This window comes from Ochlerotatus camptorhynchus, unplaced genomic scaffold (genome assembly GCF_037179485.1).
Source record: "Ochlerotatus camptorhynchus isolate MF236.1 unplaced genomic scaffold, CSIRO-AGI_Acam_v1.1 ptg000530l, whole genome shotgun sequence".
NCBI lineage: Eukaryota > Metazoa > Arthropoda > Insecta > Diptera > Culicidae > Ochlerotatus > Ochlerotatus camptorhynchus.
The window spans coordinates 1,430,149-1,457,231 of record NW_027041014.1 but is presented as its reverse complement, the minus strand read 5'-3'; the positions used below and the strand labels follow the sequence as shown (position 1 = coordinate 1,457,231).

The 27,083-nt window shown below is 40.6% G+C and overlaps 2 protein-coding genes across 3 annotated transcripts in view; both read left to right on the top strand.

Moving 5' to 3' along the window:
- Positions 1–27,083, top strand: part of tn (thin) — a 233,775-nt gene that overhangs the window by 38,861 nt on the left and 167,831 nt on the right. The window lies entirely within an intron of this gene.
- On the top strand, positions 5,058–8,081 carry LOC135713057 (uncharacterized). Its single transcript, XM_065236141.1, has 4 exons — positions 5,058–5,956; positions 6,060–6,725; positions 6,800–7,107; positions 7,164–8,081. The coding sequence occupies exons 1-4, from the start codon at positions 5,374–5,376 to the stop codon at positions 7,740–7,742; spliced, it is 2,136 nt and encodes a 711-aa protein (XP_065092213.1). The 5' UTR covers positions 5,058–5,373; the 3' UTR covers positions 7,743–8,081.

Below are 27,083 nucleotides of genomic sequence, written 5' to 3'. Positions count from 1 at the left end.
AATAAATAAATAAATAAATAAATTTATAAATAAATAAATAAATAAATAAATAAATAAATAAATAAATAAATAAATAAATAAATAAATAAATAAATAAATAAATAAATAAATAAATAAATAAATAAATAAATAAATAAACAAACGACCATGCGAGTTGAAGACCGATACGAAACCGGACTGTTGCGGCGGAAGGATTACGTCGAGCTACCGGAAAGCTATCCTATGGCGCTGAGCCGAATGAAATGTTTGGAACGTCGTATGAAGCGAGATTCGATTTTGAAGCAGAAAGTTCAACAGCAATTTCGGAATTACGTGACGAAAGGCTACGCGACGTCGTAGCGATGGACGTAGAGCTCGACAGCGCGGATCCAAGAAGAGTGTCGTATCTTCCGCTGGGAGCAGTCACGAACCCGAGGAAGCCAGAAAAGGTGCTCATTATCTGGGACGCAGTTGCCAAGGTTGAACAACCATCTACTGGAGGGACCAGACTATATAACCGCTCTTCCTGCCGTTATATTCTGCTTCCGACAGTTCCAAATTGCAGTCACCGCAGACATCCAAGAGATGTTCCATCAAATTTTGATGATGGCAAGCTATAAGCAGTCGTTACGATTTCTATTTCGTTTCGATCCCACACTGCCCCGTAGTCTACGTTAAGCTACGTAGCTACGTTTGGAGCAGCCTACTCACCGGCCTCAGCGCAGTTCGTATAGGACTTATACGACAAGGAGCACTCGCAGCAGTATCGTCGTGCAGCTCAACGGATAGTAGACAACCACTACGTCGACGACTATCTCAACAGCTTCTGGGATGAAGAGGAAGCCAAGTAGATTGCTGCAGAAGTGCGCTTAGTTTATCGCAATGGCGGCTTCGTTCTGAGGAATTGGAATGCCAACAGCACAACGGTCCCGTGGAACAGTCGTGGCGCTCACGGTTAACTATCGGGAAACAGGTTAACGATCGTTGATTCAGTCACACTACCGACGTTTGGCATGGTCGATTCTACGAACGATGAACGGCATACCGTAAGCTTTACGGTGAAACCGCGAGGTTCTGTGGGCGCGATGGAGAATACAAAATGGCGGCTAGTTAGGCACACAATCGGTTCTCAGTAGGCGACGGTCGGGTCTGGTTCGGGATTTTTTTTTGGTGACTGTAATTACCTGTATGTTCAACGGTACGTGTCAACTTCCTCTACTCTTCCTCTCTGTTTAATTCCACTCCGTACTTCGCTTTACTAGGGGAAATGTATGTAATGTCGGCCTTAATGTCGCTAATTTGGGCTCCATTCAGCAATCGACTAAATATTCAATAGCAACCAAAAATATCCATTAGTACCGTCCCAATGACGCGTTCATCTAGATACAATTGATAAATAGCAGATTTTTAGCGATGGGCCCAATCTTAGATCCATAGGCCAACATTAGAGCCGTTTCTCCTATCAGTTGAATAGAAATCTCTGCTTTTCACTTGAAAGTTTAAGTATAGCTTCTAGCGACGGTGCCTCTTGGTGAACGATGACCCCTCACCGTGGCCGTTGAACCATTGCACAGTGGTCCAGAATGCAGATTTAGATGGAATGATATGTTTTGAGCCTGAAATTGAAACTTTAGACTAAAATTATCTTGTACAAAGTTGTTGCTTATAGTTAGGCCCTCATTTTTATGACAATGAATTCTAGGGTGGTTCCTATTATCATTAAAATAAAAAAAAATTAGCACTAACTTTTTTATTTGAAATTTATCATGAAAGTAATTTTCTATAGACTTTTAAAAATCTTTAAGACGAATGTTTTTAAGCTTAATTTGTTGCCTGTATCTCTTCTTATAAAAAAAACATACCCAAATACAGTAAAAAATATGATTAAATTCAAATTGATTTTATGCGAGTTTAAAAAATAACAAATTCTCTTTCAAAGGCCGTAGAAAACTCTTTTTTTTTTGTTTGCCCCAACCAGAGATATTAACATTTGAAAAGTGCATATTTTTAGTATAAAAACGTCAATAACTCTTGATCGGCGAAAGATATTGACAAGCTTTGTGCAGCAAAAATTTGCGCCTTCTTATGATCTAAAAGTTATTTAAAAACACCTTTGCTGAGAAATTCGAAATAAGATAACTAGAGCAAAACAACTCTTTTTTTAAAGCCACCCTAACTCAATTCAAGAAAATAGCTCTAAATCGGCCAATTTAAGAGATACAAAAGAGTAATTTCAACAAAGTTGCTTGAAATTAGCTCAGCTATAACTTTTCCGAAGAATGTATACCTTAGTTTATTCAAACCAAAAAGTTAGATTTTTGATTTTAATAATAATAGGAACCACCCTAGAATTCATTGTCGTAAAAATGAGCGCCTAACTATAAGCAACAACTTTGTACAAGAGACTTTTAGTTTAAAGTTTCAATTTCAGGCTCAAAACATATCATTCCACCTAAATCTGCATTCTGGACCACTGTGCATTGTACGTGCCACGAACTCTGCACGCAATGGCCCCCATTACGCCACCCCTATAGCCATACATTTTATAGGGAAGTGATTAATCTCATCAATGCAATCGGCGCCGGTGGTGTAGTGATAAGCGTGATTGCCTCTCACCCCAAAAGGCTTGGGCTCAATCCGAGTAGGCGCCGCCGAGATTTTCTGAGGCATAACATCTCTGATCATGCCTTCCTTCGGAAGAGAAGTAAAGCCGTTGGTCCCCGGTCCATGAGTTGATGGGTCGATAGGTACGATCCAGGTGTGGGAGCTGCCTCCCTGGGGTTGGTATTATTGGTAATCATACTGTGTTCCATTTGGTGAATTTTCACTTAAATTTGACAGATGGAAAATTTTTCAATAAACCTGCTATTCCAGCAGACTTATTACTGACCGACAAGGAATCAATTTTGACAAACAGCTTCTCGAAAATCGACCGATCCACAACAGAAGGATTTTCGAACATCTTAATTTATTTTGAAGTGTGTAACAGTTGGGGTACTCCCTGCCCAGCATTAATGAGACCCCCCTCTATACTGCCTCATGGTCGGCATACACGTGTGACTATCGCGGCCAAGGAAACACTCAAATACTCTTAACACACCCCGATGAACTCTCACACACAGGTCTCGTTTATTTCCCTAACTTTCCCACTTTCTTATCGGTTATCTCCTACCTTAGCCTTCAGTAGTTCTTCCTTCGTCTTCCGTTGTCGATGGGGGCCCCCTTCTCCTCCGTTCCGCTACACCTTCACCTTCACTTTCGCCTTTCCTTTGCTTCTGTTCTTCGTCCCTCGGTTTCGACTGTGGGTTGCCCAGTCGATTCACCTCTTAACCCTTCACTCTCCTCTTCTCCTACGGGTGCTCCCACGGTACCGTTTGCCGAGCCGTTCGCGAACGGTGTAACGTGTCCACGACGCCCAAGGCCGATCCACAATGGCGATGAACACGGACTAGTAAACGCGGCTGGTTCGCGCCGTAGATAATGATAACGGTAAACGGTAAACTACGGGGTCCTGGATATTTCAGTAGGTTGGCTCCTCCTCCACTACTGATCGAGCTTCGCGCCTCAAGACTCGTGCAGACTAATAACTTTAACTCGAATAACAATCTTTCACTATGATGTAGGGGAATTTACGTATTCTCGGCAACCTAAGCAGCGACCTTCTTTCTATAGCCTTTTTCTCTGAGGAACGCACACATATGCAGTATTGGTTTGTTTACAATCTGCCAGCTGCTCTAACAATTTCAGTCGAAAGAATCGTCAAAAACTGTTTTGAAACGCTTTTACAAAGCTCCAATCTTCTCTAGTGAGAGCCAGTATTGTCGGCAACCAGTTTTTTTTCGGCAACCGTTCCATTTGAACTGCATGTAAATCTGCTGTTCTATTATCGGCAACTCGAAATCAGCTACAATTTGTAGTGCGTGTGTTTCATTTCAAGAAAACCTTGCTAGATTGCTTTTTCTCAGTGGTAAAAATATATTCAAATTGAAGCTGAAAGCATAAAGAATCGTTTGCATGCATCCAGCGAAGTGTTTTCGTAAGAAAATCCAGTGAAAATAGTGTTTCAATTTGGGTTGCCGAAAATAGTCTGGCATGCCGAAGCCGTCATTTCCCCTATATCACATTCGATTTGAGTTTGTCTAGCTTGGTTTTCGACTACCACTTTTGACTTTTGCCAGGCAATTCGCTAGCAACGATGGCGGGTGATTTTCTTGCGCTCTCGATCGTTGATCCATTTTCCTTCAGCCCAATTTCGCCCCATCATGGCCCCTTTTACACCACCTCCGCCTCCCAATCCTGCTGTCAGCGGCATCTGGCTGTGAATAGTGGAACTTCGTGGAGGGGTTGCGTGCTGTCCAGTGGGTGGTGGGCGGTGTTGGCACTAATATTTGAATCCTTTCTTGGCATTCATAACATTTAAATCGAAACACTAAATTCGCGACAATCTCAACAATCTTAGACAGATAGACACACCACTGGTTACAAGTGTCAAATTTAAGTGAATATTTACCAAATGGAACACAGCTTCAGTACGGAAAACAAGATCGACCGTCGAACAAACCAAAAGAAAAAAAAAACTCATCAATCTTGGACGCAACACACTGAAAAAAGTTTTCATATAATTTCCATTGGGGCGAATGCATATGATATTTTTTCAATATAAAAATTAATGATTTTTATCTGAAATTCACATAACGTTCATACGATCACATGAATTGTATGTGATAAATCACATACACTTTATTTGACACATAATTTTCATGTGATTTTGTGGTGCGATTCCCAATAATGAGATCACATGAAAGTTATGTGAAATTCTAATGGATACTTTCCACTGGAAATGTGATTTATTTTTTGAGTGCACTTACGCTTGGTACACTACACGAAGGAATTTAATTCAAAACAATTTAAGCCTATTAAATTATGTACAAATTTATACAAAATTCCAGAACGTTATAGTCTCTACAGTTGAAAAAAATGTAGGATTTTCATACTGGAACACAAATTTCATTATTTCATCGAGGTTGGTCCTTAAGGTGAAAGTGTCCTTGCAAGTAAATAAAAATGTCAAAAATGGTTTTCTCCAAGGTTGCAAATATTCGCATCATTGATTTCTCATTTTGCTTTCTTTGACGATAAGGATTGCCGTACTCACCATGGCATATTTGACCGATGGGGCAATGAACATAGATGTCAAATCTTTAGGTTAAGTGAGTTCTCACCACTCACACTGAGTTGCTTGAGCAGCAAAATGCTCTCACTCTCGATCCAGTTCATCTGTCTGTCAAATGCTCAAATATTCATTCTCAGAGTGTCGAAAACAAAGCGCGTGATAAAATCGAAAACCAGAATCGCGAGTTTTAATATCAATATTTTGAGTGATAATTTGTCACCATGAGTGCAAAACGAACCCTGCAAAAGGATATTGTCCTGAATGTGGTTGAGCAGATAATTGGATCCGATGGGAAAACTCAACGATTCCAATGCCGTGCGAGTTCAGACGAAGAACAACCATGCAGCTACGCACAGGTAACGTTTGTTCCTGGCAACTTTAAGCGCCATCTGATAAGTAGCCATCCGGATATTGCGAGAGAACTCGGATTTTCATTAGACGAACCTCCGGCCAAAAAACCACGCAGCTCCAAATTATCTGTGGACACTTCACGGAACGAAGTGCTGCTGGGGACTTTGCAACTGGCAACTGGCCACAATATGCCTCTTCGGTTTCCAGAATGGGAAGGAGTAAAAACTCTTATCTTGCCCTTGTGGAAGGCAGCTGGATTCAACTTTACTCGCGATAAGCTCGCCAAGTTGATTACAACAGCGGCTCAAATTATGCGATCAATAATCCAGAAGGAGTTGAAACAGAGGATAATTTGTTTGAAGATCGACTCTGCCTCCCGTAAAGGCCGGTCGGTTTTTGGAATCAACCTTCAGTACATAGATGAAAATGGGAACGTGTGTATTAGGCATCTTGGTAAGTGAACATCTGAAAAATCGATATTTATTAGGAATTTTTATGTTTTCTTATTGCGAAAAGATAACAAATTATGAAATTTTTTTTGGTCATGCTTTTTCAGCTGTTCGAGAGATGATCGAACGTCAAACAAAGGAGAACTTACGAAAGGTTCTAGAAGAAGAACTGCAACTAATCGCTGTTAGCCTTGAACAACTGCTAACTGTTACCCACGATAATGGGGCAAACATGTTGGCTGCTGTAAGGTGCCTCAGAGCTCTCCTAAAGTTTTGCGAAGAAAGTGAAGATGTACCTCTGTCCACTGTCTTTCGGAAAGATGATAGCTTGCAGCATTACATTGATGATGGCAGTGCTTCTGAAGCCGAAGATAGTGACAAGGAAGAACTGGTCGAAGATTCAGGTGAAGCGGATGAACCCATTTCTGACGATTTTAGCAACGGACAAGGGGATGCTGAGTTCGATTTGCAAGATGAGCCGGACGATATTGATGTTGATCTTCTTGAGAGCATCAGATGTGGCGCCCATACCGCACAATTGGCAGTATGGGATGTTATTAAGCCATACAAGCGGAGATTAAACGCAATAAACAAATCGTGTATAAGGATGCGGCACAAACAGTTTCAGCAGTTTTTCCGGCTCCACAAAGTTCCACTTCCTCCAAAGGTCAACGAAACTCGTTGGAATGTCTGGTACATCCTGCTAAGGTATCTTCGATCACTGAAGGATGGTCCTTTCTTGAGCGTATTACAAAGCCAGGATTCTTCACTAGGTAAGTTTATAAAAAAAAAGTTAGATTTTGAAGTGTTATGTACCATCTTAAAATACTAATACATGTACTTTTAGACCTATCACGGCACTGGCACTTTGTTGATAAATTTTGTGTGGCCTTTGAACCAATGTTCGTTCTGACTATGAAGTTGCAGAAAGACCACGTGCCTCTCTCACAGTTTTATGTAGATTGGCTGACGTGTATGGCTAAACTGAATGCGGCTAAGGATAATACACTTGCGTTGAAGCTTTTCAAAGCAATGGGATTGAGATTGGAAAAGTTGAATACGAACATGGCTTTCAAGGCATGTTTATACTTGGACCCTCGATTCAATTACATTGGATCCAGACGGCTGTCCAATGACGATAAAGCTTCCGTGCAGGTAAATGAAAATATCCCACTAAATAATGTATATTTTTCAACGTCAATTTGTTTCAGAAATACCTTATTGCTTTGAATAAACGGTTGGACGAGATATCTGGAGCTGATACTCAGGCTACGGAAGGACAAGATCAAACTCAAATTCAAAACGACATTGTTGAAGACTTTCTTGCTGGGCTTTTTGAAGAGGATAAAGATATTGCTGCGCCTGGTCGAGAGGCTTCTGACAGTTTGCTAGGAGAACTCGTAAAACTAGAATCTAGACCGAAAGTCAACATCACTACAACTCATCCAATCGATTCTAAACAAAACTCAACAACGTTCCAAGCGCAACCAGGTACTTCAAAAGATAAGATGTCTCCTACTTCGTTCAGTTCGATTTCTTTTGACATTGTTGACTATTGGAAGAAAAAGAAACTAATAAGTCCAAGACTTTTTCGCCTGGCTAAAATTGTTCTAGCTGTGCCTTCTACACAAGTTACTGTAGAAAGACTTTTCAGCCAGCTGAAGTTTATATTAACAGATTCAAGAATGCGCTTGAGTGACACTTCCGTAAAGGATCTTATGCTGTTAAGAATGAATCAAGATTTGCTTCCGAAGGTTGTTGATGCAATAATCGAAGTTGGTGACATGTAAACCATACTTGTTCAATTCAAAATCAATTCCAAAATGAATGTTTCAATCCTCCGTATGCTTTTAGACTCTACGAAATGTAAAATGAATTAAATATGCGAAAAACCATGTTTTTCAACTACTTTTGAATTAAACTTTAATAAATAAATAAACAACAATTAATGCTTTTTTAACTTCATCCTCACTAGTACACAAAAAAAAAATGAAATGAAAACCTTGGAAAATGGCACAGAGGTCCAACTTGAAGCTTTTGGTTTCCCTTTTATAGTGCCAACACAACAGTTATGGAGAAGATACTAAACTATTTGTATCCATATCTAAGAATTATCAGCTTAAAACTGATCTTAGCTAACCAAACATCATTGTGGTAATGCTCTTCGGCAGAGGAACTTTGCCATTAGCGCGAAGAATTTTTAGTCCACTGAAGATGGCGCCGAAAATAGATGCAGGAGTAAAAATAGGTTGGCTCTCTTCCAATGATCTGTTGTATTGCCCTAACATTAGTTAAAAAAGTAGGTATTAGATTTTGAGATATGCATTGATGAATGTGATAGGGAAAGTTGGTAAAAATGCACATTTTCTGCATATTTTTAAAATAAACTAATGAAGTGCTTTTAAATTAGTTCAAGTTAAAAGTACGCGGTGTTAAATTTATTCCAAAAATATTTTTTTAATTTAAAACCACAAGTGCCCATTTTTCCTGCCGTGTCCGTCTTTACCGGCATTCTCTACAGGAACTTATTAAGTCACGGCATAAATATCATAACAATTGTGTAAAATTGTATGTGGAATAATCATTAAGCCATAGAGATTAATAGAAAAATACAGAAAATACAAACATACCTTAGAGCAAATATTGCAGTAATTTAAACTGAGGTCTTCTTCAATGCTAAACAGGATGATGTTAGTTTTTTGGCTTCATTCAACCTAAAATGGTATGATACTGTAATATTCTAAACATAAATCATGTTTAATATGTGTGTATATATTGCTTTTAATGCCTTGGAACGGTATTTTAACGATTGGTGACAGCTATTCACGCTTATCTGTGCTCTATTTTTCAGTTGAGAGAATTTGAAGCTCGGCGTTAGCTCATTGCACTGGATCTGGGTAAGAAAACTTTCCCGTAAAGTGCTCGTATTTGTGGAACAGATGCCACAGCACTCATAACCATATCAGTCCACCGGCGACGTGAGCACCGACGTGGGCTAGCATCTCCGGCTTCGGTTCAATGGTGAAAACATCGTGTCCATGGCGGACGATCTGGTTTTGAACGGCCGCTGTGGTAGCCGGGAACCTGGCCGCATGTAATAGTAATCGTCCCATCAGAAGAGCACGGGAGAAAAGCATAGCTATTTTCCGGATAAATGGGATAAATTCAATCGGCACTTTTTAATTTCAATTGCAACATGAAAATTAGATGTGGCTTGATATTTTTCAGTTCTGACTTCACAAATTTGTCTTCCAATTTGACAACACCGCTTCTAGGTTGCTATGATGTTTTTTTTTTGATGAAGAATAATTTTTCCCGTTTTTCCCTGATAGATTTTTTCCCAGCCAACTCGGAAGTCACTTTCTGGTTGCCCGATTAAACAGTTGTAACAACACTTGCCAAAACATAGAATCATACTTGGCTAGTACTTGTGAAGCGCTTCGATTTTCATCTAAACAAACAATAGTGGAATTTAGAAAAATTCAATTAATTTTCAGCATTTTGTATACCAAACACTGTGATTAAATTTTCATGAAAAGACCCCTGCTAACTCAACTAAAACTGTCGACTCTGTAAGACCTGTTATTTCTCATTGCTCAAGTTAAAAAATATGCGCTCCACAGCATACCCATAATCGCAAGTAAGTCACTGTATCTTATTATATATGAGAATATCGCCGAGAGTGCTGATCAAAACTCATGCTGAAAATCGGCAGGATATTTTCATGCAACTTTTTATCATATGGATGAACATTGTTCATGCTAAAAAAAAAGAATTGAGAGCTTGAATATGCTATTTATCAGGAGAAAACAGACAGGTAACTCAATGATCGACGAAGTGTTCATCCTACCAGCGGTTGAGTGTGTGAGGAATAAGACGCAGCAGATAAAAACAACCAAATCAATCAACACTGAGAGAAATTCAATGGCATTCGTAACCATTATCATTTGTCAGCAACCTTGGTTTTCTCCGAGGTAGGATTAACAACCCCATTTACGGCCTATTAAGCACAACCCGCACTTAAGTCTTTCTTAATCTAGTGCAGTGTAGCACCAAACGGAATGTTTTTATCACTGATGGCTTCCAAATTTATTTACCTTTCCGTATGTACCATAAGATTTGATGAAGAGAAACCAATCGTTGAGATATTTTCAAAAGTCTAACGCTGATTCTTGACGCCAAACTCGGCCTACGAATTCTAAACTCGGCCTAACGCATTTAAACACCATTGAAACGCCAATGAATTCACTTCGGCCTATCGGATGAAGATAAAAATTGATTCGGTCGGAGCGCTTCTTTTGTTTTTGGAAATAATGGGTGCAAACCTTCATATCACGCGTTCTCATTGACCTCGTTCCTTAGCTTATTAACTAAAGTATCTTACCAAACGAATAATTGACTTGTTAACTTTTGGATTTATTTGAAGTTTTCTGCTCGATAAGCCCAAAATGGGCGATTAGGTCGAAGTGGTTCTCTACCCTATATCATATTGGAAAAAGCTTTTGTCGTCTTGCAGTCTGAAGCGATGTCTCAGAGAAAAGCATTGATTTTTTTATTTACTCACTAGGACAGCCCCGTAACGTGGGTAGATCTCCTTTTCGTGGTACGTTACGGGAAGATCTACCACCGATTCCTAGTCCTGACTACTTCAAACTAGGGGAACAGGATTTTTCAGTAATCAAAGGAACACATCTTAGTCTTTGTTACTTTTTATGCCTCGTTGATAGTGACAAGACTCGGCTTTGTCCACCGAGGATGATCTTGAAACAAGGAAAAATGAGTTAGTTGTCTTCATCTATGTGATTCCTAATCTTCTATTCGTTGTTCCCTAGTTTGAAGTGGTTAAGACTAGGGTTCTGATGTATGGTCATTATCGGTGTCATTCCTTAATTTTGTTGCCAAGGAATCCAATTTTGACTGACAAAGGGGCGCGCCTTTGGAGGGTGTTTCAACACTCCGAAGGGTATAAATAGCGGGACCTTTCAATTAAAGTCGGATCCTTGCGATAAATGCAAAAATGACAACTGTAAAAAAAATCGAATACTTCATCATTTCTCAATAGTGATGGAGTAATAATGCATGCACTAAACTAAGGACACGGGATATACTACAATAGATCAAATTACTGGTCGCAGTGGTCCGGAACAGAGAAAAAAGGGCACTTCCACCTTAAGCTTGTGCTTTTCAACTGACCAATTAAAGTCATAAGACCAGAAAATTAATCTTTAATTTTTTCGAGCGACGATATAACACTCGTTATTTGGTTTGATCCTTCCACACAAACTCTTGCTCGTGGCGCTAGCATAGCAGTTGGCTTTCCATTCAAGGGCAATCAAAACAAGCGGAACAAGCCAAAACGGCAGAAGAAGAGGGCAACATTAATTGATAACATATAAAAGCCATTTCGTTTGCGATGATACATATGAACGCTATCTTTCCTAAGTGGATCACATCCCATCGCCAATGGTTGGAGATTGTTTTAGAAGTACGTCCCAGCTCTGGTTCGTATGAGTTTGTATGTGAGTTTGCACTTCAATTTAAACTTTCCAACCACCACATCCTATCCGAGGAGTAGTTTTTTTTTAAGTGAAACGTAAGCTCCTCTAAATGAAGAACAATTTTCAAAACGCTTCAGAGGGCATCATCCTTTGCAAGATTGAAGTGCGCTATCCCACATGGTACATTTTTACAAAACACACCATCAAGAAAAAAAAAAGATCGTTTAATTTGCTCCAATAGGAAATGATTGATAGTGAATGCTTGATAGAGCATTATGAAATATGCTAACGAGATCGCTTCCAGAGCAATACATTGACCACAGACAAACTGACGTAACAATTTGAATTTTTTTTTTCTTGAAAACATAATTCCACAAAAAATAAGACGTCAGCAATGACTTCTTTGGAGCTTCTCGCGGAAAACAAGCTAGCTCGCTAAGCCATAATATATAGAAACGTCAAAGTAATCTGAGCACTGCGCGGAATTCATAATAATCAAATCAATCGTTAAATGCATGAACGATAATTCAGAATCAAGTCTAGCGTCTGTTTGTCTGTGCTTTGACTGATTGCTGCACTGCCAATGAGATAAACCCAAATGTGAGTTCAGTTTACTCATGAATCGTAAAAATTGCAGGAACTCAGCGATGAGTAAATTTGCCACACGTGAAATGTTTTTCCAGGGAAAAATTCCCGAATATGAGAAAAGTAAAGACTGCATTCCTTCAGTCTATTGGTATTACTCCTAGGCTGAGTATTTCTTTTGCAAATTTTCCAAATTTACTCGTCGCTGAGTTCCTGCACTTTGGGCAATTACGAGTAAACTAAACTCAAATTTGGGTTGATCTCGTTGGTCGTGTGACCGTGTTTCATATCACACGACTACTTGGCAGTCAGCCGAGCCGATCTGAATGGGGCCAGCTTTCAATGCAATCAGATTTCATGCCCTTAGGGCTCGACACTCGACAGGGAAATATCGCCATAACCGTTGCCATCGTCGTCATCGTCGTCATCGTCGTCGAAATGGTCATCCAGCCCTCTCAACGTCGAAGAATTGAATGGGTATATGCTTGTTGCTTCACGTTTGTGGAAATCTCGTTTGCATCTTTTCTCACGTTGACGGCTTTTATTATCGAGAGGGCTTCGACTTTTATGTACCAGGACCTGTTCTCAGTGTCGTTGGGGCTACGATGGAGGACCCTCACCCATAGCAATCGTTTATCGCCTCAGCAGCACCGTAAATGGTAGTACGATAGAGTTATGGTTCGGTCAGTGATGGATTTTTTGGATTGATTGGTGTCGTAAAAGATGGCAGTGATGTCTTCATAGTTCACACGAAGGACCAGATCGGCTGTTATTTTTAACAAGGTTTAACAACAATCGAACTGTCAAGCATAGCTTACATTGACTGTATATCCGGAGAACTTTGAGTTTTCGGCGTAATTGATTTTGTAAAAAAAACCGTCAATCGTTAATTTCTCGCAAATAAGTTCGCAAACAAACTATACCAAATGATAAAGGAATCATTCCTGTACCTGTTTGTGTTGTTAGTTTTTTTTTAGATTGAGCTTTAATTCGCAAATGACGTGTTTGTTTACAAATCAATTACGCCCTAATCTCGAAGTTCTCCGGATATGTTGCTGATCACAATCACTTAATGGGACTGGGAGCCCTTTCCCATTGTACAAGTTTCAGTGATTCATTCCAACAAACCGACATGAATGACCATACAAAGTACCATAAAATTTCTGATCAAAGCACAATACTGACATCTTCTGCCGTGTTCGCGGAAAATGTGTATCCTAGCCACGAACACGCATATAAAATGTATGATTTGGTTCGTGTCTAATCTCTTCCGGGAAAATTATTTTGATGTAGGACTACGTCTGTGATTTCTATATGGGGGTAAACTTTGTGAAAGCCGAAAATGGAACATGTAACGAAATTTTGAAAGATTTTGAAAGTTAATAACTCAGCTGCCCCTGAACTAATTTCAATAATTTTATCACCAATCGATCAGAAATATTCCTACGCATCTGTTGAAATTTAAGATCATTTGTAAAAATGTCACTTTTTAAAATTGCATAAATGTGCAACTGTTGCTATGATAATTAAAATTATCACCGATTGCCTGCGAAAAGCGATTTCCCTAACATAGAATTCAAACTTGAATTCTATCCGGTATCACCAAACGGTGTTTATTCAATCACCGCGTGGTCAGTGGTGGTGTTCTCCAGTACACAACGAAAGGCTGCCTGCAAGCATCAAGCTGCAGTCCACATGAGCACCCATAGAAGGAGGAAGAAGCCGCACCGCTGTTGATAGGAATCAGTAGCTCTTCGTGAGCCACTGTGGGCCATCTATGTCAAGCGCGTCATACTAAAAAGTATAAACATAGATAACTCCGCTCAAATTCATATTCCTACTCAAAACACAAGCTCCTACTGTAGTTAACAAATAAGATTTATTATATAAGACCACGTAGTCCTACGTCACCATTGCGCACAACCCCATAGGGCTGTCTCTTGTAGTTTTTTGTCTGTGTAGTGTACTAGCACTGTACTAAAAAGCTACCACCATAATGTAAACAGGGCGTCAGCATCTACCAGCATGAGATTTCAGGATCTACTGAAATTCATGCTAGTTGCTTGAGGTGGTTGTGTTTGTTAACTAGCATAAGTGTAAGCAGCCCATTAACCAAAACCGGAAAGCAACTAATTCACGAGAACCACAGAAATTGCGACTACACTGTACCAAAACATCATCCTTTGTTCGAATGAGACCACAGACCATTCAAATCGAAGCATCGAAATCGGTTTTTTCGAATGATAACTGCAACCGGACATTGATACGAGAAGCAACCAGACCTCAGTTGAAATACGTAATGCTCTCTGTAAAATGATTGTCATCCCAAATTGAAATGCATATGGTATTGATTCAGCCCCATGATGCAAATCATTCAAAACGATGATGTACACTGTACCAAACCACCGTCCTCAGTTCGAGTGAAACCTCAGACCATTCAAATCGAAACATCGAAATCGCCTTTTCGAATGATAGCTGCAAATGGATGACGGTTGTTTTGAAATCAGATGATTTTCCTCTCGAAAACAATTGGAGTGCATAATGCTCTCTGCAGAATGATAGTAATCTTAAATTGAAATTAATTTGGTATTGGCTCAGCCCCTTAACGCAAACCATTCAAAACGATGCTGTAAATAATTCTATCGAACGTCATTTGTTGTTCTGAGCAGACAAACAAGGTGGACGCATAGCAATCGCTATCAGAGGTGGTACGAGTATTGGTAAACCGTGGAAACCGTAAATTGTCCATTTCATCCGCTCTCTCCCAGATTGTGCAAAGCCCTTCTGGAAACTAAAGAAAATCCTTAAAAATAAGTCAAGACCCATTCCACCACTGACTGATAACTCCTGAAGAGAAGACTGCTGCGATAGGTCAACACTTCGTCAGCTCCCATAATCTCGGACAAAACATCGTCAGCACTCATGAATCTGACGTTGCTGAAAATGCAACCAATCTACATCAGATTCCTAACATTTCTCCAGAGGAATCCGAGATTACGGCTGACGAACTGTTGGCCTTTATCAAATCATCTAAAAACATGAAGGCCCCAGGTTTCGACAACATCCTGAATCTGGAACTCAAACACTTGAGTTCCAGATTATACAACCATCTGGCACTGATTTTTAATCAGTGCCTCAGACTTGACTAAAGGGTGATACGGTCAAAATTTGGTCAATATCAACTTGACGTATTTCTTTCAATTTTACATTTAAAAAACCTGAACACCCCTCATTTTGAAGGTGTGTGTGTGTAGAATGTTGCTCCTATTTTGATTTTGGAATTCACTCTTCAGTTGTCAAAATGCCGTCCAAGCAAGAAGAGCAGCGTATCAAAATGTTGCTCGCGCATCGCGAAAATCCGAGCTACTCGCACGCAAAGTTGGCAAAATCGCTAAAAGTTGCCAAATCAACCGTTACAAATGTAATTAAAGTGTTAGGGGAACGTTTGTTAACAGCCAGGAAGTCTAGATCGGGGGGAAATCGAAAACCGGAAGCCGCTGAGACGACAAAGAGAGTTGCCGGTAGTTTCAAGCGAAACCCTAACCTCTCTCTCCGAGATGCCGCAAATAAGCTGGGTGTATCGTCTACAACCGTGCATCGAGCCAAAAAACGAGCCGGACTATCGACTTACAAGAAGGTAGTGACTCCAAATCGCGATGATAAACAAAATACGACGGCCAAAGCGCGATCCCGGAGGCTGTACACTACGATGCTGACGAAGTTTGACTGCGTGGTAATGGACGACGAAACCTACGTCAAAGCCGACTACAAGCAGCTTCCGGGACAGGAGTTTTATACGGCAAAAGGAAGGGGAAAAGTAGCAGATGTTTTCAAGCACATGAAACTGTCAAAGTTCGCAAAGAAATATCTGGTTTGGCAAGCCATCTGTACCTGTGGCTTGAAAAGCAGCATTTTCATAGCTTCCGGGACTGTCAACCAAGAAATTTACGTGAAAGAGTGTTTGAATAAACGTCTGCTGCCTTTCCTGAAGAAACACGGTTGTTCCGTACTGTTTTGGCCGGATTTGGCATCTTGCCATTACGGTAAAAAGGCCATGGAGTGGTACGCCGCCAACAACGTGCAGGTGGTTCCCAAGGACAAGAACCCTCCCAACACGCCAGAGCTCCGCCCAATTGAAAAATACTGGGCTATTGTCAAGCGGAACCTAAAGAAGACCAAAAAAACTGCTAAGGGCGAGCAGCAGTTCAAGGCAAACTGGCTTTCTGCGGCGAAGAAGGTGGACAAGGTGGCTGTACAAAATCTGATGGCAGGGGTCAAGCGTAAGGCCCGGCAATTCGGATTTGGAAAAGCGGAAGCCTAACTGAATATTTTTCCTGAATTTTATACTAATTGAACTTGAAAAAGAAATTTAATTTGATTTTTTAAATAAACGATTTCACCGATTTACACGCGTTTTCCCTTGACCAAATTTTGACCGTATCACCCTTTACTTTCCCTCGTGTTGGAAGTTAGCTAAAGTCATACCCATCCGGAAACCTGGGAAGGATCCGTCCTCTCCTTCAAGTTATCGACCAATCAGCCTTCTCTCAGGGTTATCAAAACTGTGCAGTGTACCACCGGCTCCTAACATCTGCCGAACAAAACATCATCTTACTCGAGGAAAAGTTTGGTTTTCGGAAAGGTCGTTCGACCGTCCACCAGCTGACTTGAGTAGCAAACATTCTCAGACGGAACAAGTCTGTTTCGAAAACATATGCCATGGCGTTGTTGGACGTTGAAAAAGCGTTCGACAATGTCTGGCATCATGGTCTGGTGTTCAAATTGCAGCAGTACGGTCTTCCAATCTTCCTAGTGAAGATTAAAAATAACTATCTATCGGACAGGACGTTCCGAGTCTCTCTGAATAGCATTACATCGGATGCTTTTAACATCGGTGCCGGGGTTCCACAAGTAAGCATCCTTGGCCCCATCCTATTCAACCTGTTCACCTCCGATATGCCAGCTCTCCCTGATGGTGGATCGTTGTCTCTCGGTGCGCAGATGACACATCAGGGTCATTGGAGCTCTGACTGTCAAACTTCAGAGAGGCCTGGGCGTCCTGTCTGAATATTTCAACTGCTGGAAGATCCGTATCAACGCGTCAAAGACCCAGGTCATCATCTTTCCACACTCAAAATCTGCCAGACTTGTTCCGTCTGAAAATAATAAGATCTGTTTAAACGGCTCAGTGGTGGAATGCTCCAAAGAGGTCGTGTACCTCGGGCTAACACTAGACAGCAAGCTTCTTTTCAGGGAGCACGTTGACAAACCAAAACCAAGTGCAACATCTAGATAAGATCGTTGTGTCCACTCATCTACAGGAGGTCTACCCTGTCCCTGAAAAATAAGCTTGCTGTCTACAAATAAATCATCCTTTCCGTAATAGAATATGGGATGCCAATCTGGGAGAGTTGCACCAAATGCCATCACCTCAAACTCCAAAGGATCCAAAATAAGATCATTAGGATGATCCTTAACAGTCCCCCGCGAACTAGAAATTCTGAGGTCCACCGCCTGGCTGGTCTTCAGACACTGGAGTTACGGAAAGCTGACTCCATTGCAAGGTTCAGAGATTGCTGTAGGCGATCCGATCTACAGATCGTCAGGGATCTGGCACGTTAGGTTAAGTTAGGCCAGGATGGTAGATTAATAAATTAAAACATACAAACAACATATTTCACAAGAAGAAAATTGAAAAACATTACACAGTAAAACACAACATGTACAACACAAAATCAAAAAGTTCACCAAAGATGAAGAGCCCTTCTGGTTAACCTCTTGCCCTGTATTAGCAATTGTAAGTCACATAACAAATCAAAACAGAGAAGAATTTTACTACTATTGTCCATTTCGTCGTGGAACAAGTTTCCTCTACCAACCAACAAGGAATTTTTATATCCATGATGAATGGCTGTTCATGGCTATTCAATATGAAAATGTAAACTGTAAATGTAAAATCGAATTAAAAATCTAATCTAAAGCATTTGCAAGTCATCTTACCCTTAAATTGTTGTCCTTTGAGCCCTGTATGTTTCACAGCCAATTTTCAAATAAATATCATCATTTATTTGGAGGACAGTCATATGGATGCTCATCAGTTGAAGATGAATTCAACCATAAGGAAATCATTCGAAATTCGACAGCATACTGTTGAAGGGCTCGAGCAATACAATACTCACTTGCAGGATGTTTTCGTTCAGTTGTAGGCTACCGATACCCAAGGTGGGTAATTGCAGGTATGCTGGAACTCACGGTCCACTAGTGTTGATGAGTTATGTACCGTTAATGCTTATGAAAAGTTTACTACTTAGCTATAATCAATGCCAAAAAAAAAAAACCAAAAAACAGACGGATTTGGACAGGCTTGGACTTTTTGCATACGACCGGAAGGTATATGCTGGCCACAAAGTAATAAACACGAGGAGCATTCTTTATGGCAAAACTTGCCTTACACAATGGTCATAGTTCATTTTAGTAAACAAACTAACACTTCGTCTTTGTGGGTCACCTTTGTATAAGGCGCCTAGACCGACACCGTCCGAACGGTTGACCGACCGATTCGTGGGAAGCTAAATTTATACCGCCACAACTTCGTTTCACAGCTCGATGATGCAGAAAAATGCTGTGTAGTTGTGCATGCTTACAGGTTCATCCGTGAGTGAGCTCCTAAGCGCAAACAATTTGCGTTACGTTCGAACGTATTTCTTCTTTGAGCGTCAGCCGGACGGTCAGCCGGTCGGTCGGTTGGCATGTGCAAGTGATGGAAGATGATGAGCGAGCGACACATGACCAACTTGGGAAGGAGAAGTTTATTGTGTGCGGTTGATGGTGGATGAATGGCTGACGGGTGTTGTTGGTCGGTCAGTTTGCTTCGTGTCAGCCTGTGTAGGGTAGGAGTGTATAAACCGCCCTCCTGCACAGTTGTTAATATGCGCTTTTTCCATCTCGACTTAAAAAAGGTGTTTTTTACCTCCCTGCTAGGGGGATTACGCCATTTTCTGAGGCATAAAATCTCTGATCAGCCGTTGGTCCCCGGTCCATGAGTTGATGGGTCGATAGGTAGGGCCCAGGTGTGGGAGCTGCCTCCCTGGCGTCGGTAGCATTGGCACTCAGTACGGAAAACAAATCAAAGAAAAAATAGGTGGATTACTCATGGATGCGCTTTTAAACTACTGTGCACCGAGGCAAAACATCCCCTTGAGGATCAATATAAATGCAGAACATACTGATGGGCATTCCAAAAGCCAAGTATATATTGGAACCACTCTACTATGCAAGTTTGATAGTCTGTCAAAAGTAACAAATCAATAATAAAAACAAAATCCTGGAATGCACTGCCACTGTTGAAAAAAAAAACTGATTACAACTTATTCCCAACTCCCAACGAACATACGCGATTGTTTCATTAATCCCAAGAGGGACATATTATACCCGATTACCCTAGCACCTAATGGGTTGATTTTTTCCGCTATTTTCCTTTTTCACCTGGCATTTGAATTAAATGAGTTAATACTTTCTGCACACATGGAAAGTTGCTCTTGTGAGGAAAATTCTCCGACGATGATGAGGGTCCTGATTGTGCAAGCGTCAATCAGCTAGATTGAACGTATACATAGGGTACATGTCTCTAAGCTCGATCTAATATGAAGCTTTAACTTTCATTTTAGGCCATATCATATTTAATAATTAAGCTGCCATCGATATTTCACTGTCAACTTATTATTTCGATATTAATGAGGTACTTCGGAGATTTTTTAAAACTTACCGTTTTAACATGAAAACTTTCCAGGTAAGTGGATGTAATGTCGGTCTACTGAATTCAAATTAAGTCTATAAATCGATGAAACTTCGGTATAACAAAGATGACCCTTGATCTACAAATCACAGACTGTGTCTGTGTACAAATGTTCAGCATGTTGAACCGCGCTTATTTTTCATTCCTTATCATTACCGTAAAACGGGGTATCTTTGATAATGCAGGTTACTTTGATAGTATAATGTAAAGGTTAAATTTACCCGCTGCGCTTTTTCCAAACTACAATCATTGGTTCGATATTGTAGCTAAGGGTATTTCCGTTGATATATATATTTTACAAACATATTAAAAAACAAATTTCGTGTTTTTGCCTGTTTGAAAAAGCACTCAAACCATCACTTATGAAATGTATTTCCTATATTGCATTAGCATTAGCATTAGCATCGAACAAGTTGCACAATATCATAGGTGGTACTATATGGTCTCGAGTATTAGTATAAGACACTGAAGAAGTCTGCACATTGTAGACGAAATACGCGTATCTGTCAAGGATAAGCAAATAAGGTAGAAATATTAAATGGAAATTACTAATGCTTCTCTCTCTCATTAAACTAATATTTGCTTTCTAAAGAATTTGACTATTTACAAATTGCTACAATATTTTTTTAAGTGATGTGTATCTTTTCTACAGATTGAACATATAAAAGATTAAATTCCAGTTGTGAGAGGCGAATCTGTTTCCGGTTGAAGATTTTCTTAATCAAGTGACTATCAAAATTTACCAGAATTTTATTTTTTGTAAGTCTATAATTACGAAAACTTTGATCTGGACATATGTATTATTTTCAACTCCGTAATTTTTCAATAAGTTTTAACACAAAACTTTTACTGAAAGTTTAGTCGAATTGTATGCAATATTCCAAGGGGTGTTCAACTCTGCAAACCATAATTCGTGATGAGTTATTAGTTGTGTCAAAAGCTGTGCCAAGCGCTCTGCCGAACGTACCTATCAGGGACAATTTAAGTATGCTTATCAAGGTGTTTGGCAACCCTGGTAATTTTGTTTACATGCTCAATTTCTCTGATGACCTTCATTCTCATTAGAGCGTTATCGGGTCGGGAGGTGGAAGAGGAACTGCAAACCATCAAACCTTTACGGTGTTTTAGCATAGTTCAATCCCACGCTAGGAGCAACATCTTCGAACCAGTTTTTAAATTATCTGATCTACTCAGAAGTGCGTGTCCTCAAAGATATCGTATCGCTGATTATGATGCCTTCCCCTGAAGAACTGTCATGCTTTGAAAATAGGATTCTCAGCCACCGCAGACTTCAGCGGAAGCGCTTTATCAGGCACCTTAGATCTGTGTAGAACTCGAGAAGATTCCGCCCAATCCAGTCCACACCAATTAAGACTAATGACTGACAATAATATCCGAAAAAAAACGCAGGAGAAAATGTGAAAATTTCCGTCCCGATGATACTCGGCAAGACCGGGGGCCAAATCTGGCCACCCCCTATGATGAGCTTGTTTTCTTCTTTATTGTTCATTATGCATAGCAAAATTGTTGATGTACCTCAACTCTCGCAGAAGATCCTGCTCTGATCCTTCGTTGTACGATTCGAGATTGGATACACACGACAGTATCAAATGTTATGGTCAAAAATAAGAAGTGTGTTCAGGAATAAAGCCTCCAGTGGAATAAAGGGTGATACGGTCAAAATTTGGTCAATATCAACTTGACGTATTTCTTTCAATTTTGCATTTAAAAAACCTGAACACCCCTCATTTTGAAGGAGTGTGTGTGTAGAATGTTGCTCCTATTTTGATTTTGGGATTCACTCTTCAGTTGTCAAAATGCCGTCCAAGCAAGAAGAGCAGCGTATCAAAATTTTGCTCGCGCATCGCGAAAATCCGAGCTACTCGCACGCAAAGTTGGCAAAATCGCTAAAAGTTGCCAAATCAACCGTTACAAATGTATTTAAAGTGTTTGGGGAACGTTTGTCGACAGCCAGGAAGTCTGGATCGGGGAGAAATCGAAAACCGGAAGCCGCTGAGACGACAAAGAGAGTTGCCGGTAGTTTCAAGCGAAACCCTAACCTCTCTCTCCGAGATGCCGCAAATAAGCTGGGTGTATCGTCTACAACCGTGCATCGAACCAAAAAACGAGCCGGACTATTGACTTACAAGAAGGCAGTGACTCCAAATCGCGATGATAAACAAAATACGACGGCCAAAGCGCGATCCCGGAGGCTGTACACGACGATGCTGACGAAGTTTGACTGCGTGGTAATGGACGACGAAACCTACGTCAAAGCCGACTACAAGCAGCTTCCGGGACAGGAGTTTTATACGGCAAAAGGAAGGGGAAAGGTAGCAGATGTTTTCAAGCACATGAAACTGTCAAAGTTTGCAAAGAAATATCTGGTTTGGCAAGCCATCTGTACCTGTGGCTTGAAAAGCAGCATTTTCATAGCTTCCGGGACTGTCAACCAAGAAATTTACGTGAAAGAGTGTTTGAATAAACGTCTGCTGCCTTTCCTGAAGAAACACGGTTGTTCCGTACTGTTTTGGCCGGATTTGGCATCTTGCCATTACGGTAAAAAGGCCATGGAGTGGTACGCCACCAACAACGTGCAGGTGGTTCCCAAGGACAAGAACCCTCCCAACACGCCAGAGCTCCGCCCAATTGAGAAATACTGGGCTATTGTCAAGCGGAACCTAAAGAAGACCAAAAAAACTGCTAAGGGCGAGCAGCAGTTCAAGGCAAACTGGCTTTCTGTGGCGAAGAAGGTGGACAAGGTGGCTGTACAAAATCTGATGGCAGGGGTCAAGCGTATGGCCCGGCAATTCGGATTTGGAAAAGCGGAAGCCTAACTGAATATTTTTCCTGAATTTTATACTAATTGAACTTGAAAAAGAAATTTAATTTGATTTTTAAAATAAACGATTTCACCGATTTACACGCGTTTTCCCTTGACCAAATTTTGACCGTATCATCCTTTAGCATGTGGGCTAGAATGTGAGCAGCAGTTTATCAAGGAAAAAGTTCGTGAGTCCTATAGTTCATCAAACTATAGATGCTTGATGCTCATCGTTACACAATTAAAACCGATCTACGCAGGATGCCCGGATGGTACGCTTCTTTTGAGCTTGAAGCTTGAGCTTGATTGACCGCCCACGGTTGCTACTCTGTTACTGCCAGATCAGCTGTAATTACTCAGAGAACCAATAGACGATGCTTGGGACTAGCAATCATCCTCAATGTGTAAAAACTGGTGATCTTAAATAAGGCAATACCAGCGCCGGCCGCGCCCGAACACAGGTCAAGAAAGGAATGGGAAGGATTGTGTTGACATGACACTCGCTTTGATGGAAGCCGAGAACACCTCTGCACTTCCACGAGGAATCACTGGAATGTTGGATAAGAGGGTTGGGTTTGCAGCAGGGTTCGTTTTGGTAAACGATATGCTGAATTGATGTCCTAACGATCATATAACGCGAAGGAGCTTGGGACTAAACCCACGGTCTTCTGCTCAGTAAGCAAAAACCTTTGCCACTAGGCAGACGAGCACCTTTTTAATCACCGAGTTGCTGTTATTACCATGTAGTCATATTAGCAAATAAAACGATTGACGAATCTTGAATGTGGATGGGCCTGAGATTAGACTCATGATGTTCAGCTTAGTAAGCAAAAACGGTTGCTCTTAGGCAACCGAGCCCCTTATATCACATAATACCGTTGCTCAAATTTTTGTATCCATTCAAAATCGGAACCAACGACAACAACGAGTTTCGCAAAATACACGATACACAAGCGATTTTACCATATACCTGGGACCGCGTTTTTCTGCTCAGTAAGCAGGCCACTGTAACCGACGATCTTTCAAATCCGAAAACTAAAAACTACGAAAAAGTATTTAGGCCTTCATTAAGTTCCACTTTCACGCGACGTTCAATGACAGGGTCCTATCCAGGATTACATCTGAAAAATCCAAATCTGGCCAACGCCCACCTAAACCTGTTCTAATCCACCTGAAATGACTAACGAATGGAAGACTTTGACTACCCAGCCATGCAATAGTCTCATTCCGTGTACTGATGTACCGTGTACCGTGTACTTGATGATTCTATTGCGCTCATCTTTTGGCACCACCCAGGGGAGACTTGGTCCTGTACCCAATGCTTAACTTATCTCCATTCCACTCAGCTACTCGCAATTTCTTGTGATATAGTGGGCGGAATATTATTATATGAGACAATTCAATGCAGACGTCTTTCCAAATTTGGCAGATCGACAGGTAATCGGTGAGTTAGCACGATAGTTGCTATTCAACAACTCGACAACGTCCCATCGTCAACGCCTGCTATGAGAATTTCCCATTGCAGACGCCAACGAAATGACGTCATCGAGCTATCGATCAACTACCCTGGTTATCACCTGGTACCTTATAGCACGATGCTAGGAGGCGAACCGGAAGAATCGATGAGCTACCTCTCCCCCAGCACGGATGGTACGTTTCTTTTCATACGAATAACATAGTGTAGATGTTCTGCCATCCCCGTTGTATAGTTGGGATCCATTTTCTTAATATCGATAAAATTGTTGGTGTGGCCAACGGGCATTTTTTACAATGATTTCATCCGTCTTGACTGCCGTATAGACAGAGCGTCTTGGCCGGCCATGGTGTACATAGATGAACTCGACTGAAGTGAGGCCCTGATGAAAACACGATCCGTGTGTTTTTTGCTGTGATTCGAATGAGACGGACTTAGTTTTGCTAGGTTTGAAGAGATTCACGATTCAGACAATACTTACAGAATTTTTCGAATGATCCCCAACACCGGTGGGTATCTGTTTGTCGTTTGCAACTTCTTGATTGAATCCATGTATCACCAGTTTTATGTATGACATTCTTGTCATGACCGGACCGAGGTTACCAGCCTCGGTCACGGCTACACGAATCCGCGATGTTCTCGGCTGCTCTCTCCTTGACTGCTGTGCCGCAGTTCCTGCTGCTACTGTTGCTGCTGCTGCTACTGCTGCTTCTCCATAAAAAATCGTCACAAGAATGTCCTCAACGAGCTTAGGTACCTATCAAAATTCTCTAATCAATGAGATTCCGTTTACATATGGACTATCACGCTTCACGTTCACTCGATTCTACTCATTATTTATTCAACACTAACTCTATCTACTACAATTCTCTCACTAGTTTCGTTTGTGAGTAAACAAAGCATTGACCTGAGTAGTAAACCTTAGAAACGATCGGAAAAATGTCAACACTCGACAGTGATGCCGTTTTATATTATATTTTTTGTGTCCAACTTGTCAAAGCGTGCCCTTATGTGCCGAACAATGTGTCATGCTGTGCTTTAGCACAGTGTGCAGAGTTTATAGCCCATAATTTCTGAAATTTTGTTAATCAAATATCAATATACCCAGTTGACTCTTCGACAAATAAAAAGGGAATCTTCTATTTCTTCCAACGAGAAATCAGAGCATCTAAAAATCAGAAGTCCATTCGAAGCTAAAACAATTATAATTTATTTAGTTAAAAAGACGATTTGGGTTTGATGCTCAGATTGAATTCAAGCTGTTCAAAAGAAAGAAAAGATTATTATTCGGAATTAAAAAATATAAAAAAATAGCATAACATATTCTCCCCATATTTGAAAAATCTGAAAAATCTGTATATTTTTCAAAAATCTTTAATCTGTATATACAGATATCTGTATCGAAATATTGACAAAAATCTGTATGATTACACATAAATCTGTATATGTGGCATCACTGGCCTGAACCAGCTCGATGAACCAGTCATCCATCCTTTTGCACTCTTGTATCCCAGAGCATCAAAACAATCATTTATTCTATCTCCCTCGTCTGATGTCTGATGTCGTCACGGAGCCGATCTTCGTTTTTCATGACACGAATTACATTTGTGTATTCGGAGCTTTCCGAAGCTCATACTCAACTGCTCTCGGCGCGTATGAATCGTCTAGTTATGTTATGTGTGTCGACTCCCAGTGTTGCCAAATGCACTTTATCGACTCCACACGAAGTATTAGTAAATTATTTTTTATTTTATATCAATGTAGATATGTTGTTAGAGACTTCGGGAATGAATGCAAAGAAGTCGTTAATTTTTGTGTTGAGTTGGTTGCATATGTTATGATAGTGTTGTAAATTTGTGCTAGTGCTTTCCTTTTTGTATAATTTGTGTGCGTTCTGCTTTGTGTTCTTCAAATGTTTTAGTTGTGGATTGAGCCACACTGGCAGTTTGTAGTTCTGTGTTCGCCTTCTTCTTTTTATTGGTAGTGGTATTCAGTGTCGACATTTCCTTCAATACTTATAATATTATGCCAATTTATTGTACATAGTCTACGTTTGGCTTCTTCGTAATTTGCTTTATGATATTCCGGCACTTCCTCATTCTCAGTCACTGGGGGAAGAAGTATTTTGTATGCAGATTGAATATTCAATTGCTGAGTGAAACACTTCATTTTTCCATAAAGGTGATATGAACTGATCCTGACAGTCATAACAGAGGGCTAACATGAAGGACCGCAAAATTTCTTCATGATTCCTCTGTGCGCCTACGCAAGCTGCGTGGAATGTCCAGTTGCACGTTCCATGGTAGTGCCATAGGAAGCGATTGTCGCTCTGCATACAGTTTATAATTCCGCACATCATTACACTCGCGACTAATTGATCCACTGAGTTCGCATTTGCCGGTTTCTTGCTGTGATCTTTCGGACGGTTTTAACTTTTACGGGTTCCTACAAGGGAAAACTTTTCCGAACCGAACGAAATGGACGTTTGCTAGATATTGTCCTGGCAAATCTAGATGCCGATCATCCCGCTCTCGTCGTGTCACTTAGTTTATCTTCGCCGATTGTTTTTACGCCATCATCTGAGTGCTACTCTTTAGACTTTCGCCGAGCTGATTAATGGGTTGTGCCAAGTCAGTTAAAATTTTGGAAGGCTGATCAGGACCTGATTTGAAACCGCTTGAGCACTGTGGAGCGAAAATTTCCAATTATGCATCAGTCTAATGTGGATGGTACAGATGGATCGAAAAGAGTTGGCAAGGTGAACAAGCAGGGTTGATTCATTTTATATGATTGTATATACACTATTACACCGAAATAACACCGGTAAACGAAACAGAAACACTAAACTAACAATTTTAATGTATTCCGGCGCGACAGGAATTTTCAACTCTGTAATAAAAAGTCTGGTGGCGGACCCAGACAACCAGAAGTCGTACAATAATGTACAGACAGTAT

Coding starts and splice junctions, on each gene's coding strand:
- LOC135713057 (XM_065236141.1), top strand. CDS start 5,374: ATGAGTGCAAAACGAACCCTGCAAAAGGATATTGTCCTGAATGTGGTT. Junction 6,726..6,799: donor AAGCCAGGATTCTTCACTAG/GTAAGTTTATAA, acceptor ATGTACTTTTAG/ACCTATCACGGCACTGGCAC. Junction 7,108..7,163: donor ACGATAAAGCTTCCGTGCAG/GTAAATGAAAAT, acceptor AATTTGTTTCAG/AAATACCTTATTGCTTTGAA.